The sequence below is a fragment of the Staurois parvus genome, unplaced genomic scaffold (genome assembly GCF_062004578.1).
Source record: "Staurois parvus isolate SC_StPar_1 unplaced genomic scaffold, SC_StPar_1.0 ptg000096l, whole genome shotgun sequence".
NCBI lineage: Eukaryota > Metazoa > Chordata > Amphibia > Anura > Ranidae > Staurois > Staurois parvus.
In genome coordinates, this window is record NW_028317892.1 from 16,269,586 (window position 1) to 16,287,691 (window position 18,106).

The 18,106-nt window shown below is 40.0% G+C and overlaps 1 protein-coding gene across 8 annotated transcripts in view; it reads left to right on the forward strand.

Moving 5' to 3' along the window:
- Positions 1-18,106, forward strand: part of PTBP3 (polypyrimidine tract binding protein 3) — a 226,861-nt gene that overhangs the window by 170,624 nt on the left and 38,131 nt on the right. For 6 of the 8 annotated variants that reach the window (XM_089670937.1, XM_089670941.1, XM_089670943.1 and 3 more), the window contains one exon: positions 9,941-10,015. In XM_089670937.1, the coding sequence (XP_089527063.1) occupies positions 9,941-10,015 (75 nt within the window). The remainder of the gene's footprint in view (positions 1-9,940; positions 10,016-18,106) is intronic. The other 2 variants (XM_089670939.1, XM_089670942.1) reach the window with 1 other exon arrangement.

The window sequence follows — 18,106 nt, forward strand, 5'->3', positions numbered from 1 at the left end:
AAATCTTCCATGGACTCAACATGCCTCTCAGCAGATAGCTTAGGGTGTCTGCTTTCCGAAAAGGGGTCATTTGGGGGTGTTTGTACTGCCCTGGTATTTTAGCACCTCAAGAAATGTGATCGGCAGTCAGAAAGTAAAAGCTGTGTAAATTCCAGTATCTATACCATAGTTTGTAGATGCTATAACGCTCACACAAACCAATTAATATGCAGTTATTGGGATTTTTTTTACCAATGAGATTTAGCAAAATACATTTTGTCCTAAATTTACGATGACATTTGAGTGTATTGGATATTTTTTATGACAGAAATGAGAAAATATCAAGGTTTTTTTGTCAAACTTTTCGTTCTCTTTTTGTTTATAGTGCAAAAAAAACAACCAAAAACCCAGAGGTGATCAAATGCCACCAAAAGAAAGCTCTATTTGTGTGAAAAAAAGGACATAAATCTCATTTATGTACAGTATTGCATGGCCGCACATTAGTCAAACAGCTCCGTACAGCAAAAAAATGGCAAAAATTGCAATATGTATACCACCATTTGTAGACAGTATAACTTCCACACAAACCAATTAATATACATTTATTGGGATATTTTTTACCAAAGATATATAGCAAAATACATTTTGGAAAATTTTGGTCTTTTTTTTTTCTGTTTATAGCGCATTAAAAAAAAAACAAACAACCCAGAGGTGATCAAATACCACCAAAAGAAAGCTCTATGTGTGGGAAAAAAAGGACATAAATTTAATTTATGTACAGTATTGCATGACCGTGCATTTGTCAGTTAAATTAGCACAGCTCTGTATAGCAAAAAATGCTGTAAATTGCAGTATCTACTATACCATAGTTTGTAGACGCTGTAACTTTCACAGAAAACAATCAATATACATCTATTGGGATTTTCGAGTTTACTATATATTTTTATATTTTTTTTATAGCAGAAAGTAAAAAATATCGTGTCCTTTCAAAATTTTCTGTCTTTTTTTGTTTATAGCGCCAAAAATAAAAAGCACACCGGTGATCAAATAGCACCGAAAGAAAGCTCTATAGGTGTGAAAAAAAGGACATAAATTTCATTTGGGGTACAGCATTGCATGACTGCGCAATTACCAGTTGAAAAAGCGCAGCTCTGAATAACAAAAAATGGCCTGATCAGAAAGGGGGGTAAATTCTCTGGAGGGCAAGTGGTTAATGTAATAACATTACTGAGATGACGCACAGCCAATCGCATGATCTGTGGATCAACGAATGTTTACTATTCGATGTGGTTTTTCTTTTCTGAAAGAAAAAAATTTGTTGACACGTGTTTTCATGAATTTCTTTGACTGAAAATGCCTAGTTGTTTGGGAGACCTAGTTTGCATACATTTTGAACCATAGAACTGTTGATTACTTAATAGTTGCATTACAGAATGGGGGAGACAGCAAGCATAAAATAGTGTGGACAAAGCATACTATTTGCATGCATTACAGGCTTGTTACTGGTGTTTGTAGACTGAATTAGCAGAGGTCTCCCTCATCACCTGCTTAATTTATTACACCTAAAGATATACTAAAAGACATTCATTTTGTCAGTAACTTGGATATCTTACTGAAGTTAACATTAAGGGTTGTGCATGGCCCATGCTTAGCATTGCATTTTCTATTTTGATTTGTGCTTTCTTTTGAATGTTGGCATTGCTGGCAGACTGGTACCCTGACAGATGTTTTTGTGCACTTAATGTTGATTGTCCACCGGCAGATGTTGATGTTGCAATGAAATACTATTGCAGATGTTTTTGTGCACTGATACACTGTAATTGACACTGGTATACTGTGGCAGATGTTGATGGGACACTACTACACTGTGACAGATGTTTTGTGCAGTGATACACTGGTGCAGATGTTGATGGGACACTGGTACAGGGACAGATGGTGTTTGGTGTACTGTGTGGGGATGGCTGCAATGTGTGTGATCTCTGTATAGTTGAACACTAAAAATCATCAGCTAGACAGAGAACACACACACACACCTCAGCGGGAGGAACTGACACAGAGACACATGTCTGTGTTTTATGCTGTGATTGGAGACAGCCATCATGTGATCGGGAGGACCATTTACAACGCCCATGTCCCAATCTGTGATGTGCTGTGTCCAAGGGACACCGTCATCACAGAATCACACCATTGCGTGGCCTGCGTTCTGACAGAACATACAGGAATGTCCACTCCTAACTAAAAAATGTCTCTGTAACTGCCTAAAGTGGAGCTTTACCCATAACAATTTGATAATGTTCTTTAGCAAGGAACATCCATTCCACATTATTCTACTCAAATTAGTGTGTGCTGTAAATTGCCCCCAGCATTGCTCCTGTTTCCTCTCGCTGGAGGCTGCTATTTTGCTGAAGCCTAGAGCCCTTGAGCAGTAGTAAATCATAAGTGGAACAAAATCGATTTAACAGTTTCAAAAAAACAGTTACACTCCTGGAATTCCGGTTTTTGCTAACTGTCACATATTCTTATGTCCTCATCCAAACTGTCAAACCATCAAATGGCTGGTGTTATATCTGATCACATGTGCAGCACCATGGCAGTTGCAGATAAAACAGAAGCAGCTTCCTTGGCTGTAAGGAATAGGAGGGTTTAATTCTGCTTTAAAGGCTGTCCACAAATCGGCCTCTATATTTAGGCACTGCTGAATTTGTAGACAGTGGCTGAGCATGTGCACAGCAGGGTGTGATAGTATTTTACTGGATTTTAAATAGTATAGACACTTAGTTTTTATATTTTACATAGCTATATCTGCAAAAGTGGCAAGGCTGAAGTCATCTAGAAGGACTTAATTTTCTGACTAAAGTTCCACTTTAAAAAATGTTAACCAACATTGAGATTTGACTTTGTTTTTTTTATTTGAAGTTCCATTTAAAACTACATGTCTGTCTAGGATTACCCTGTCCACTGGATAAACATGGTGCTGCACAGTTTCAATGTAGCATAAATGGAGTTGTTACCCTGTGCTATCAGTCTTGGTAGTAATTTAACCAACTTGGGACCCCTGCAGTTTTAGGCAGACTTGCCTACAAACTGAGCCGCGCACTGTCATGGCTCCCCGCCTCTTCCATCTTCGCCCGGTCTTCTTTCTGGGTTTCTTTGGCCTCTTCAGTTTTGTCACACCCGCACATGGGTGTCACATCTCTGTGGCTCAGATCACATTCCCTGCTGACAAGCAGGAGTGGGCATTTATGATAGAAGAGACCTCTAGGACATCTTCTCTTATAAAAACCCTGCCTATGAGGGGATTTTGCAGTTCAATGTACTACCGCTTTATTTAAAAATGAATACAGGTATGGAAATTTTATACATAGTTACAAGGGGGAGAGGTGAATGGTGACATCACACTCTCGTTCTTGTCCAATCAGAGAATGCTTTGCATTCATTCAGAAAACGCAAAGCATTCTCTGAATGGTACCTGTGCTGAGCATCCAATCTTCTGTGTTCACAATGCTGGGCAGCTGTTCAGCACAGGACCCGGAAGCAAGTGGAGATCACTGGAGTAGTGTTGTCTACTTTCTTGGTTTCCAGCCTCCAGGGTATCAGCCAAGTATGGTGTGATGGGAGTCACTTTGGGTGGGGGGGGGGGCTCATGGAACCCAGCTTACTTTGCAGAGGTTGGGAGACCCCTGTCTCAGCTCCCCATATCCCTCTTATGTGGAAGTCACCACGTGTCTCTTAGGCTGGCCATACATTATACAATTATCTGCAGATTTTTGGTTTAGATTTACCAAAAACCATATAATAGGAGGACAAACCTAAACGACACTTTCAGTTGTATCCAATTAGGCAGGCCCTTGCACTACATAGTTGAAGGTAAATCTAAAGGAAATTGGGCAGAAAATCTGCAGATAATTGTATAATGTATGGCCAGCCTTAGGGGCACAGAGTGATTAATGGACGCTGAGAATGCGGTTGGAATTACTTCAGATGGGACAGTAATATTTATCAGCCATATGAAGACTATTCCTGGTTGTTGATTCTGAACTAGATATGAATTGAAGGAGCCGGACCGTCTGCTCTGTAGTGAGATCCTAATTCATCAAACCATTGTCTAGGTGTGAATTCCCATTCACCTTTTGTTTTGGTCACCCAGCTAGCTAACCTAATTAACTTACTGTTTAGAGTGTTAAGTCTATTTCTGTATATAGCTGCATTTTTGCATATGATCATGTGATCAGTCTCCATGTGTATTGTATAAAAAGCCCATTTGAGTTGAAAATAAAGAGTTCCATGTTCATACAGACTGGTGTCGTCTAGTCTTGTATGGTCGGCTGTGGTGTCTGTTGTCCGGATGTGTTTGGATGGAGAAGCGGTATTCTAATGGAAGTACTCCGTAAGCAGTCTGGGTCGTCTACGTTACATATGCTACTGTATATGTATTGTTACATTGTCCAAGCTGGATCAGTGTATTATGTATAAAATATTCATAACATATCCTCTTTAAAAATGTAACTGCCAAATATTCAATAAGATTACACCAGCTTTCTCATATAGGCATTTTCTTTCTTGTTATCATTGATGTAGCTTTTCTGTCTTTATACTCCTTTTGTGTGAAGTGTTGCTCTTGATATGTGATGAACATTATAATATGCATTTCATTAAAGTGACTGAAGCCGTTTGGTCATTGTACAGCAGTTGAGCCTATATTGTTTAGATGTATTCTTTGTTTTTTTTTTCTTTTCTTATAACTGTTTTGAAGCTGCCAGAGTCTTTGTTTATCCAGTGCAGCAGCTTTAATTAAATGTATAGTGCTCTTGAGAACTGTTAAACCTTGTTAAAAGGATTTTTGGCAGGTTCAAATTATCCCATTGTGCATGTGTCATTCTTCCAGTACAGCATCTACTGATTTTCATATGGAAATGTTAAACACTTGCCTTAATTCATCTTTCCTTAGCTAATGCTAACTGTATATAGAAAAGCTTATTGTAATGCAAATTATTATTCTGTATCCCATAGCTTATCAACTTTTCGTATGCCTGGAGGGTCTTTTGAGGCCCGATTCCAGTGGCACAGTATAAAGAAAGCATAAAGAGCAAGGAACATGCTTTTTTTTTTTTTTCAATGGTGCGAGTTCATATTGCTATCTAATGTGTGTTTTTAAAATAAATAAAAATATTTTAGCATGTTCTCAAAGCTAGCATTTTCAGGCTGACCAGAATAAATGCTTATTCACACAATTTCTTTTTTCATCCCATGCAAATAATAGAAATGTAAGCTTTTTTTCCCCTCTATTTGGGCACTGATGCATTTTCTTTTTAGCAAAATATGTAAAAATGAATGAACTTGTAGAGCCCATACATTTTTTTTTTTATAGTACATCAAAAAAATTCAAGCAACATTATTTTGTGTATAGTAGGGATTTGGCAAGCCCATTAAAATGAATGCACATAGTAAACTGTTCTGTGCATATATTTACATAAAAAAAATGTGTGTGTGTGTATATGTGTGTGTGTGTGTGTGTGTGTGTGTGTGTGTATATATATATATATATATATATATATATTACACACAGTGGGGCAAAAAAGTATTTAGTCAGCCACCAATTGTGCAAGTTCTCCCACTTAAAAAGATGAGAGAGGCCTGTAATTGGCATCATAGGTAGACCTCAACTATGAGAGACAAATTGAGAAAAAAAATCCAGACAATCACATTGGCTGATTTGGAAAGAATTTATTTGCAAATTATGGTGGAAAATAGGTATTTGGTCAATATGAAAAGTTCATCTCAATACTTTGTTATATATCCTTTGTTGGCAATGACAGAGGTCAAACGTTTCCTGTAAGTCTTCACAAGGTTGGCACACACTGTTGCTGGTATGTTGGCCCATTAGAGCAGTGATGTTATGGGGCTGTCGCTGGGCAACACGGACTTTCAACTCCCTCCAAAGGTTTTCTGTGGGGTAGAGATCTGGAGACTGGCTAGGCCACTCCAGGACCTTGAAATGCTTCTTACGAAGCCACTCCTTCGTTGGCCGGGCGGTATGTTTGGGATCATTGTCATGTTGGAAGACCCAGCCACGTTTCATCCTTGCTGATGGAAGGAGGTTTGCACTCACAATCTCACGATACATGGCCTCATTCATTCTGTCCTGTACATGGATCAGTCGTCCCGGTCCTTTTGCGGAGAAACAGCCCCAAAGCATGATGTTGCCACCCCCATGCTTTACAGTAGGTATGGTGTTCTTTGGATGCAACTCAGCATTCTCTCTCCTCCAAACGCGACGAGTTGTGTTTCTACCAAACAGTTCTATTTTGGTTTCATCTGACCATATGACATTCTCCCAATCCTCTTCTGGATCATCCAAACGCTCTCTAGCGAACTTCAGACGGGCCCGGACATGTACTGGCTTAAGCAGGGGGACACGTCTGGCACTGCGGGATCTGAGTCCCTGGCGGCGGCGTGTGTTACTGATGGTAGCCTTTGTTACGTTGGTCCCAGCGCCCTGCAGGTCATTCACTAGGTCCCCCCGTGTGGTCCTGGGATTTTTGCTCACCGTTCTTGTGATCATTTTGACCCCATGGGGTGAGATCTTGCGTGGAGCCCCAGATCGAGGGAGATTATCAGTGGTCTTGTATGTCTTCCATTTTCTAATTATTTCTCCCACAGTTGATTTGTTCACACCAAGCTGCTTGCCTATTGCAGATTCAGTCTTCCCAGCCTGGTGCAGGTCTACAATTTTGTTTCTGGTGTCCTTCGACAGCTCTTTGGTCTTCACCATAGTGGAGTTTGGAGTGTGACTGTTTGAGGTTGTGGACAGGTGTCTTTTATACTGATAACAAGTTCAAGCAGGTGCCATTGATACAGGTAATGAGTGCAGAACAGAGGAGCCTCTTAAAGAAGAAGGTACAGGTCTTTGAGAGCCAGAAATCTTGCTTGTTTGTAGGTGACCAAATACTTATTTTCCACCATAATTTGCAAATAAATTCTTTCCAAATCAGCCAATGTGATTGTCTGGATTTTTTTTGCTCATCTTGTCTCTCATAGTTGATGTCTACCTATGATGCCAATTACAAACCTCTCATCTTTTTAAGTGGGAGAACTTGCACAATTGGTGGCTGACTAAATACTTTTGGTGCCCCACTGTGTATATGTGTGTGTATATATATGTGTGTGTGTGTGTGTATATATATATATATAATACGTGTGTGTGTATATATATATATATATATATATATATATATATATATATATATATATATATATATATATATATATATATATATATATACATTTATTCTATCCCACAGTAAGGGGTACTCTGCACTGCAAGTGCGGTTGCTCTCAAACTGAGGGGAAGCTCTGCTAATTTGTATCATCCAATCATGTGCAAGCAAAATATTTTTTTTTTTTTTTTTTTTTTTTCTTGCATGTGATTGGGTATTCTTTGTAAAGCAAAGCTTTCTCATTTACTAAGCTTTGGAGCAACTGCACTTGAACTGCAGTAGATTTGACTTTAGTAAATCAACCCCTAAGTGTATGACTTTCATGCACACTGGACATTTTTACAGCTGCTGTTTTTGGTTTCTGGCGTTTCTTCCTACAGCCAGTAAACTCCCTAGCATGTTATCCTAGGTATTCATGACACACACACAGGCTTTAATCAGCATTTTCTGGCTGGGAAAAAACCCCCCAGAACTTGTGGGTTTTTAGAGGAGTGTTTTAGCTATAAAAATGTTCTAACTCTGATAACAGCTAAATAAAACTCGGATATTCGGCATTTATGAGCATTTTTGAGCCTGAAGATTTTGTGGGAGTATAATTTTGCTAAAAACCGCAAACGCTGAAAAGCACTAATGCAAAAACGAAACAAAACTCACGTTTTTAATGCAGCCTTCTACTTCTAACGCTACTGCCGTTTTTATAACGTCCAGTGTGCATGAGGCCTTAGTGCAGGCCTTGAAATTTCCACTCGCCTGCTCACCAATGGCGAGTGGTAATTATGGTGGGGGCGAGTGTGTCTCCCAGGGCCGTCTTGCTCGGATCTCAGGCCGGATCTGTCTATGGCACTGAGAGTCGGCAGACTGCTCAATAGCTGAGCAGGAAGGAAGGAGTGAGGAAGGAGTGTGTGCTGTGCTCTCTGCCTCCCCCTAGAGTGCAGTACCCCGCTCTGTGAGTCAACAACAAAGTACTGCAACTTTTTATAGTGGTGTGTGCGTGTGTGCATGCATGCATGTACATGTGTCTGCGTGTATGTGTATGTATGTACGTGTGTACGTACGTACATGTGTCTGTGGATGTATTTCTGTGTATGTACATGTATCTGTGTGTGTGTCTGTACGTGCTTGTGTGTGTGGGTGTGTGTACATGTTTCTGTGTGTGTGTATGTACATGTCTGTGTGGGTGTGTGTATACAGGTGTCTCTGTGTGTGTTTGTTGGTGGCAAGTAACTCTTAAGGCCTGGCTAGTAGCTCAGGACTTGAAATTTTAAGCCCGGCCTTAGTGTATATACAGCCACAGTAATATCTGTATATTCCCACAAGTGAACCACATAACATCAGTTAGTGAAAAATGTCCATCTGCAATGCTCCAGTTGCAATTCTTCCAATACATGCAAGGAAAAGTCTTTTCTCCAATAGAAAAGAACCTCCACCGAACCCCAAAAAGGTGGCCACTTATCTTAATAGTTGACCCTCAAAGATCAAAAGGTCAACTGCGTATAATAACACTTTTAAGACCCTGAGGGCAACAAGATTTCTAAGCAGCAAAAGTATTCAGCCCAATTAAACTACCATCCACTGCTGAGGCTCCAAGAATGCTCAGTGGCACAAGCATGATTATTGGATCCCACAATTATGCTCTCAAATGAAATAAAAACAAGCCACAGTGTTCTCCGTTTGTTATTCATTAAACAAAAATTCACTCACACAAGCAATGTTTACTGATTGCAACTACCGCCTGTCTCCCTATATATGCTTCCCCCTTGACTGCCTCTAACCATGTCCCTGAAGATGTCATGATTGAGTAAACATTTTGGGCGGAGCCTGGAGGTCTGAGGGAGAGCTGGCTGTTTTCTGAATGGAGTGATCTTTACACTTGGCTGTAAGCAGCTTATCTTAATTGCAATGCTGCTGACGTTCTGTACAAAGTGATTTTATCTGCAACAATATGCAAGTGCATTTTTAATTTTTATTTAATAAATAACAAACAAAGAACATTATGGTTTGTTTTATTTTATTGAGAGCATAATTGTGGAATTCAAAAATTATTTTTGTGCCAGAGAGCATTCTTGGAGACTCCACAGTGGATGGTAATTTAATTGGGCTGAAGACACTTGCTGCCTTGAGAAATCTTGTTGCCATCTGAGTCCTAAAAGTGCTATTATGCGCAGTTGACCTTTGTTTTGAGGAACAACTATTAAGGTAAGCGGATACCTTTTGAGGCTTTGATGGAGGTCCTTTTCTTTGGAAAAATACACTTTTCCCCTGCATGAATTGGATGGACGGATTATCATAGATGGACATTTTTCACTAATTGATGTTTTTTTATGTCATTTGTTTACATGTTACTTAAAGTCATACACTTATTGTGGGTAATATAGACACAGTTGTTTATACACACATTTTATATATATTGCCATATAACCGCAGCACAATTTATTTATTGTTTCTTTGTTGTATTTACCTCTTTGGTGCTTGCAGCTGCAGTGTAAAATTGAGTGTAAAATTTATTGAATACCGAAAATGAGTGTACATATGCTTAACACCGCTATAACATGGAAAGATGAGTGAAAGGAGGCCCTGAAGGTAGTATTCTAGCTTAGCAAAATGTTTAGATGTTTATGCAAGGTTTTTCCTGATTACATGGAAGATCACCAGGTTTTCAACAAGTATTTCTTGAACTGTAGGTTTCTTTAAAATAGCTGAATGATTCTAAGTATGTTTTATCTTTTTTCTTTTTGTCTCTTCAGCAGCTCCAGGTATCATTTCCTCTCCATATGCAGGAGCAGCAGGATTTGCCCCAACTATTGGCTTCCCTCAAGCAGGTTAGTGAGGCACAGTAAATGTAGAATAAGGTGTTTTTTTGTTTTGTTTAAGTACTGCCACTTCTGTGTTTCTTCCTTCATCACTTCTGTATAGTTGCTAAGAGATTTATTTTACATATTAAAATACTAAACTATAGGACCATTTACCTGGTCTTTGCTTAGGTCACTAAGGCCCCCAAACCAGAATTTTGAGAGATGTTCGAAGGAATCAATTTGGCACAAAGGTCCCATTTACATTATTGCATGGTGATATCATGCCTTTTAATGCAACATGTGACAATGCACATTACATCTGTTAGTCCAGTGACTTGCCATTCATTCTGGTAGTCCCCTTAACACACCTTGCTGACGGATGTGCGTTACAGAGCACTTGATATGCTTTGCCATATAGTCCCAAAAATGAGTGGGTACTCCGTCAAAGGAATGAATATGAACAAAAGAAACAATGATAAGTCCATATAACCTTTATTCTTGACAATGAAGTCGCAACTGTAACGGTCGCGGCATCAGACCACCAGCCCTTCTCACCAACTTGTGACCGAAGGACTAGCCAATCTAAAACCGCGCTGTCACGTGCGTAACAATGCCACACTTAGCTACACCCTGCACAGCTAATGGACCACAACCTATGTGCCGCAGCCTGAGAATGTTTGTTACTGGGTCAGGTTAATTACGCAATTAACCCCTCACACTGCCACCACCACCTTTTTGTACAGAGTAGGAGGAAACTTGCCAATATTAGCAATAACACTATGATGTTTGAATAATGGTCTGTATACCATTGTCACCGCAGGCAGAGATATATAGAGGTTTAAAAACACCCAGTAGCGCTCTTCAGAGACAGGGATTCTTAGTTTGCATTAAAGAGCTTTAGAAACCGTTCAACACTTTTCAGATAATAGGATTTATTACAAAAAAAGGTCAAAAGGGTGCAATAAAAATATTTACAGAAAAAGATGTAGCACACACACACACACCTCTCTGCTCCAAGCATAACAGCATTTTTCTAGGAACTCAGCAGGGTGTCTCCTTGAAGCAAAGAACCAATCGCCTCATTTGGGGAGGGTTTTGTAGGCGGGGGACTCAGGCTAGAACCAAAATCCCTCACAAATTATACCAGGGTAATAACCTTCCCTAGGTACATGTAACATTCTATCCATCGGTAGATTAATATGCAGAATCATCTGCTGAATGTCTAGATATCAAACATGGCATAGTTCACTATTTCAGCTAGAACTATATGCTTTCTGCTCTCCTGTAGACTTGAACTAGGGGGTGTAAGATATCATGCGACTTGTATTAAACTGAGCTATCCGAATATATGCTTTATGTTTATGTAATTATTTCCTACCTTAAGATATAAAATTATATGGAAAAGTGGGTTTTTTAATGTCAGTCTGTTTCACGGCTAGCTGGAATGTCTTTGAAGCCCTGTGAAGGACTGGATTATGGCTTTACGATCCTTTCCAAGCAAGAGTCTCAGACATACTGGGGCCAGGCTAATTGGGGTTTATAACCATGAAGCTCTCCAGCTGGGCCTGTTGCCTGTGATCTCTCGGCATCATACAGACCACATGTCACTCAACAGAGAGGGAGGGGGGATTGGAGGAGGGAGAGAGAGATACAAGATGGAGGGTCTTAAGCAAAATGGATAACCGCGTCTATCTCTGTGTGCACAATTGCTACAGCAACCAGTAGAAAAACTGTACCCAGCGCATTTTAGGGACATGAAACCTCTTTCATCAGGGCAGCAGCATCAGTAGAGCTCATGTGATGGATCCATGGTCTGCTCTCTAAACATCATTTAATCATCGGAGGAAAATCCATGGTGTGGGGCTATAGCAAGTGGATATACTGTGCCAAGGCAATAACTCAGTAGAGAATAGCATGAGGGTTGGAGTGTGTGATTCCAAGGCAGTGTCTCAATTGTTGCTGTCGCAAGTGCAGTAATACGGCTACAATCACCTCAAGCAAGATAGTGTCTGGAAGTGATCAGTTTTCTCAGTGTTCCTTATGCGTATAAAAAGCTTGGAGAAGGACTACAACAACATGGGTAAAAAGCTCTTGGATTACTAATAATCTGCTGTGCTATTGTTAATCCACGGGACAGATTTTTAATCTCTTTTACTGTTCAGTTGGTATTTCACACTGTAGCACAGTGAAGAAGAGTGCGGTCTATGGTGCAACCCTAGAAATCTACAAGAAACTATACAGGCAAACTGGACTGTTTAGGTCTCCTAAATAAGAACAGTCTCTGTTGTGTCTTATTTTCCAGATTGAAGGTGTTGAAGGACACTGGCAATCCCTCTGTTATATAAGCTTCCAGGAATTTGTTTAGTCTCCTCTGCATTTATATGCAGAAGAAAAAGGTTCATCTTACTTGATTTCCTTTAGTCAACTATTATCGTTTTAGTTTTTTGTAATATTCAGTATCAGGTTATTGTCTGTCACCACTCAACCAGATGTTGAACTTCCTCTCTAAAGGTTTTCTCATCTCATCGTCATGTACAGTATAAGTCTTACTATAGTAATATTATATGTGAACTTCAGTATAGTATTAAAGACATGAATGAAGTTCTAGGTGTCACTCTAGACTCCAACCTATCCTTCCAGCCCCATGTCCAATCACTGGCAAATTCATGCAGGCTCCACCTCCGCAACATCTCCAAAATATGTTCGTTCCTAACCCCAGACACTACTAAACAACTTGTTCACTCCCTTATTATCTCACGACTCGACTACTGCAACTCTCTCCTCACCGGCTTACCTCATCACAGACTATCCCCTCTTCAGTCTATCCTGAACTCAGCGGCCAGACTCATCCACCTTACCAACCGCTCCGTATCCGCCACCCCCCTCTGTCATTCCCTCCATTGGCTTCCGATTGCCCAACGCATACAATTCAAACTACTAACATTGACGTACAAAGCTATTCATAATACTGCCCCAAACTACCTCACCGACCTGATATCCAAATACCACCCAACACGTACTCTTCGCTCCTCACAAGACCTCTTACTCTCCAGTTCCCTGGTCTCCTCCTCCCATGCCCGACTCCAGGACTTCTCTAGGTCTTCTCCCATCCTCTGGAACTCACTACCCCAATCCATCAGACTGTCATCTACCATCCTCACCTTTAGGCGCACCATCTCTTCAGGGAAGCCTACCCCGCCCTCACCTAACAGCCAATCTCCTCCACTCCTCCTACTACTCCATCCCCCACAGTCATTTCCTCCTGTACCACTATCCCCTCCCTCCTAGATTGTAAGCTCCAAGGAGCAGGGCCCTCGAACCCCTCGTGTATTGTATTGTTACTGTATTGTCTCATGTACTGTCCCCCACTATAATGTACAGCGCTGAGCAAACTTTTTGGCGCCATATAAATACTGTATAATAATAATGAATGCGGATAGAATCATGTGTAAACAGGGAAAACTGAGCTGGACTTAGAAGATGGACCTTCAGTATCCCTGTGTTCATAATGAGATTGGAGGAGAGTCGATTCTCAGTCTAAGCCCAGGTTGTTAAGCTTGTACACCAGTTTGAGGGATATGAATGTATTGAAGGCAGAAAAAAATCAATAAAAAGCATTCAAACATAGGTGTTCGGTAGCTCAAGACGGGTCAGGGCTGCTTCCAATGCAATAGTAGTAGCATCATCAGTCAATCTGTCCACTCAGATGTTTATCAAACTGATGTTTATCCAGATCACTGTGATTGCTGTCCTTTGTGTCTATAGCACAAGCCTCTTGAAGCACTTCATGGTCACTGGAGTTAACACAACTGGGTGATACTCATTCTGACATCTCACTGCTGAATTTTTTGGGTCAGGAACAATAATAGTGGATTTAAAACGGTAGGGACAGCAATGGTCACAATGACAGCTTAAAAATGTTAGTAAAAACCTCTAACAGGTCAACATATATCCTCAGTGTATGGCCTGGCACTCCAACTGGCCCTGCTGTCATGTTGCTGCTGCTCTTCCTCAAGATCTATTTCACCTCATATTGCTCTAATATGTCTGTTGCTCTGCAGGTTTTTAAATGAGGGTTTCATATTTGACATCTTGATCATCAAAACAGGCAAAAAATTGTTTTAGGGTATTGGGGAATATACAGTGTCACTAATCTTTGGAGCACTAGTTTTTAAATTATTTTTTTTAATTTAATTCTTTCCACGTGTTATGGGGATTATTGTTCTTAGGATGGCTATAAATGGACTGTTTTGTGTTTTACACTCAGCCTCTCTAATACCCTTTTTTAGTTGTCTCTGCCAACAAAGCCACCTGATTTAAATACAGAATTTTGTTCTTTGGGCAGAGCTTTTACTTTTGCTTCCTACCAAGACTTTGATTTGGAAATACTTTGATATTTTTAGTGTTTAGTGCAGTCTCAGTACAGAAATGTATATACGCAAAACAGATTAGGTATTTTCCTCTAAATCTGCACCTTTTGCAGACACTAGGTGGTTTCCTAACTTCACACTATGACAGTTTTATTGACTAGTCTTGTTCATGACTCATTTCTATAGTCATCACTTCACCATTTCCCGCCCATAGGATGTAATATGATGTCCTGGGGACACTGGGATGATGCCTGCAGATACTGTCCATCCATTGATGGATTGAAATTTTCCCGGTTCAGCAGTGACTAGGCTTGTTTTGATCCAAATATGGGCACTGTGGTTGTACAGTAGTCAATTTACTGATCAGCCTCTGCACAACCACCCTGCTGAAACATTTCCTCTTGACTAGCATTGCAAGCTATTGACTGCAGCGCTGATTTGTGTATTATGAGGGCAGGGAAGTCTCGTAACTGTCAAAATACAATGACTTATTGGGAGGATTCCCCCATCAACCTCGAATGTGTGGATAGGGACATTAATGGCTGTGTGCTGAGTTATTTTGAGGGGGCAGCAAATTTATTCAAGCTGTACACTCACTACTTTACATTGTAGTCATTTCTTCAGTGTTGTCACATGAAAAGATATAATAAAATATTTACAAAAATGTGAGGGGTGTACTCACTTCTGTGAGATACTGTATATACATACATATACAGGTGTACCTCGGTTTACGAATTGAATGCGTTCTCCGGGACGTTTCATATTGCGAAAAATTCATAAACCGAAACGTGGTTTCCCATAGGAATGCATTGAAAACCAATTAATCCGTTCCGGATATAGGTCAGTACCGGTTTTTAAATGTAATTACCAGCTTTTTTTTTTTTCTTCACTATAGCTCAGAGATTCAGCTGTCGCTTTCCTCCCAGCTAAAAGAAAGAAAGTTTACTTTTAGTTTGTTTCCCGAGATAAAAGAAACACCGTATCCTTTTAGCTCCAGGGAAAGTGACCGCTAATTCTGTGAGCTATAGTGAAGAAAAAAAAAAAGCCGGCAATTACATTTAAAAATTGACACCGACATACACTTCGTAGTGTGAAAAAAATTTGTAAACCAAGGCATTATTTTTAATGGATTTTCATTCGTAAACTGAAAATTACATTAACCAAATCGTTCGTTAACCGAGGTGCACGTGTGTGTGTATATGTGTAAGTAATATATATATATATATATATATATATATATATATATATATATATACACACAAACACACGTACTGTATCTGAGCTTGTGGATACATGTATGGCATCAAGAAGTCATTATTACTACTTCTGTTCTTCGTAAACATATTCTATGCCTGATTTTATATTGTGTTGATACCCTCTTAGGGGACCAAGTGCCTTCATTCCATAAGCAACACATGCCTTCATTACTGATGGGCATTTCCTCTATGCTGAGAAAAGGCACCCAGACTTTTAAGCTTTATCCCTTATAGTGGATCTAAAAGGTCTACAGATCCTTTGTTAAAATGTCAGGTTTCTCTGATGTAAAAAAATTAGACCAAGATAAATATTTTCAGAACTTTTTCCACCTTTAGTGTGACCCACGTATAAACTGTACAACTAAAACTAAAATAATGTGGTTGCATAAGTGTGCATACCCTCTTATAACTGAGAATGTAGCTGTGTTCAGAATTAAGCAATCGCATTCAAAATCATGTTAACCTGGCTGGAGTTTGCATGTTCTCCCTGTGCTTGCATGGGTTTCCTCCAGGTGCTCCAGTTTTCTCCCACACTCCAAAAGACATGCTGGTAGGTTAATTGGATCCTGTCTAAAGTGGCCCTAGTATGTATATGTATGAATGTGAGTTAGGGACCTTAGATTGTGCACCCCTTGAGGGTTAGGGACTGATGTGAATGTACAATATATATGTGGCGCTATATAAGTACCTATAATAAAAAAAAATATGAGTCAGTACACACCTGCCATCATTTAAAATGCCTCTGATTAACCACAAATAAAGTTCAGCTGTTCTAGTAGGTCTTTCCTGACATTTTCTTAGTCGCATCCTGCAGCAAAAGCCATGGTCCACAAAGAGCGTCCAAAGCATCAGAGGAATCTCATTGTTAAACGATATCAGTCAGAAGAAGGGTACAAAAGAATTTCCAAGGCATTAGATATACCATGAAACACAGTGAAGACAGTCATCATCAAGTGGAGAAAATATGGTGCAACAGTGACATTACCAAGAACTGGATGTCCCTCCAAAATTGATGAAAAGACAAGAAGAAACTCGTCTGGGAGGCTGCCAAGAGGCCTACAGCAACATCAAAGGAGCTGCAGGAATATCTGGCAAGTACTGGCTGTGTGGTACATGTGACAACAATCTCCTGTATTCTTCTTGTCTGGGCTATGGGGTAGAGTGGCAAGATGGAAGCCTTTTTTTACGAAGAAAAACATCCAACCCTGGCTAAATTTTGAAAAAACGCATCTGAAGTCTCCCAAAAGCATGTGGGAAAATGTGTTCTGATGAAACCCAGGTTGAACTTTTTGACCATAATTCCAAAACATATGTTTGATGCAAAAACAACACTGCACATCACCAAAAGAACACCATACCCACAGTGAAGCATGGTGGTGGCAGGATCATGCTTTGGGGCTGTTTTTCTTCAGCTGGAACTGGGGCCTATTAAAAGGTATCAGTCAGAAGAGTACAAAAGAATTTCCAAGGCATTAGATATACCATAGAACACAGTGAAGACAATCATCGTCAGGTGGAGAAAATATGGCGCAACAGTGACATTACTAAGAACTGGATATCCCTGCAAAATTGATGAAAAGACAAGAAGAAAACTGGTTTGGGAGGCTGCCAAGAGGCCTACAGCAACATTAAAGGAGCTGCAGGAATACCTGTCAAGTACTGGCTGTGTGGTACATGTGACAACAATCTCCCGTATTCTTCATATTTCTGGGCTATGGGGTAGTGCGGCAAGACGGAAGCATCATACTTTGGGGCTGTTTTTCTTCAGCTGGAACTGGGGCTTAGTCAAGGTCGAGGGAACTCTGAACAATTCCAAATACCAGTCAATATTGGCACAAAACTTTCAGGAGTCTACTCGAAAGCTGAACATGAAGAGGAACTTCATCTTTCAGCATGACAACAAAGCATACATCCAAATCAACAAAGGAATGTCTTCACCAGAGGAAGTTGATAGTTTTGGAATGGCCCAGGCAGAGCCCAGACCTGAATCTGATCGAAAACCTCTGAGTAGTCTGAAGATGGCTGTACACAGGAGATGCCCTTGCAATCTGACAGATTTGGAGTGTTTTTGCAAGGAAGCATGGGCAAATATTGCCTAGTCAAGATGTGCCATGCTGATAGACTCATACCTAAACAAACTGAGTGTTGTAATGGAATCAAAAGGTGCTTCAGCATAGTATTAGTTTAAGGGTGTGTACACTTATGCAACCATATTATTTTAGTTTTTTATTTTTGCTTCCATCCACCTAAAAGACTTCAGTTTGTTGTTCAACTGAGTTGCACAGTTTATAGGTTACATTAACCACTTGCCCTCCAGAGGATTTACCTCCCTTCCTGACCAGGCCATTTTTTGCGTTACTTTAACTGACAATTGCGCAGTCATGCAATGCTGCACCCATATTAAATTTACGTCTTTTTTTCCACACGAATGGAGCTTTCCTTCGGTGGTATTTGATAGCCTGTGCATTTTTTTATTTTTTGATCTATATAAA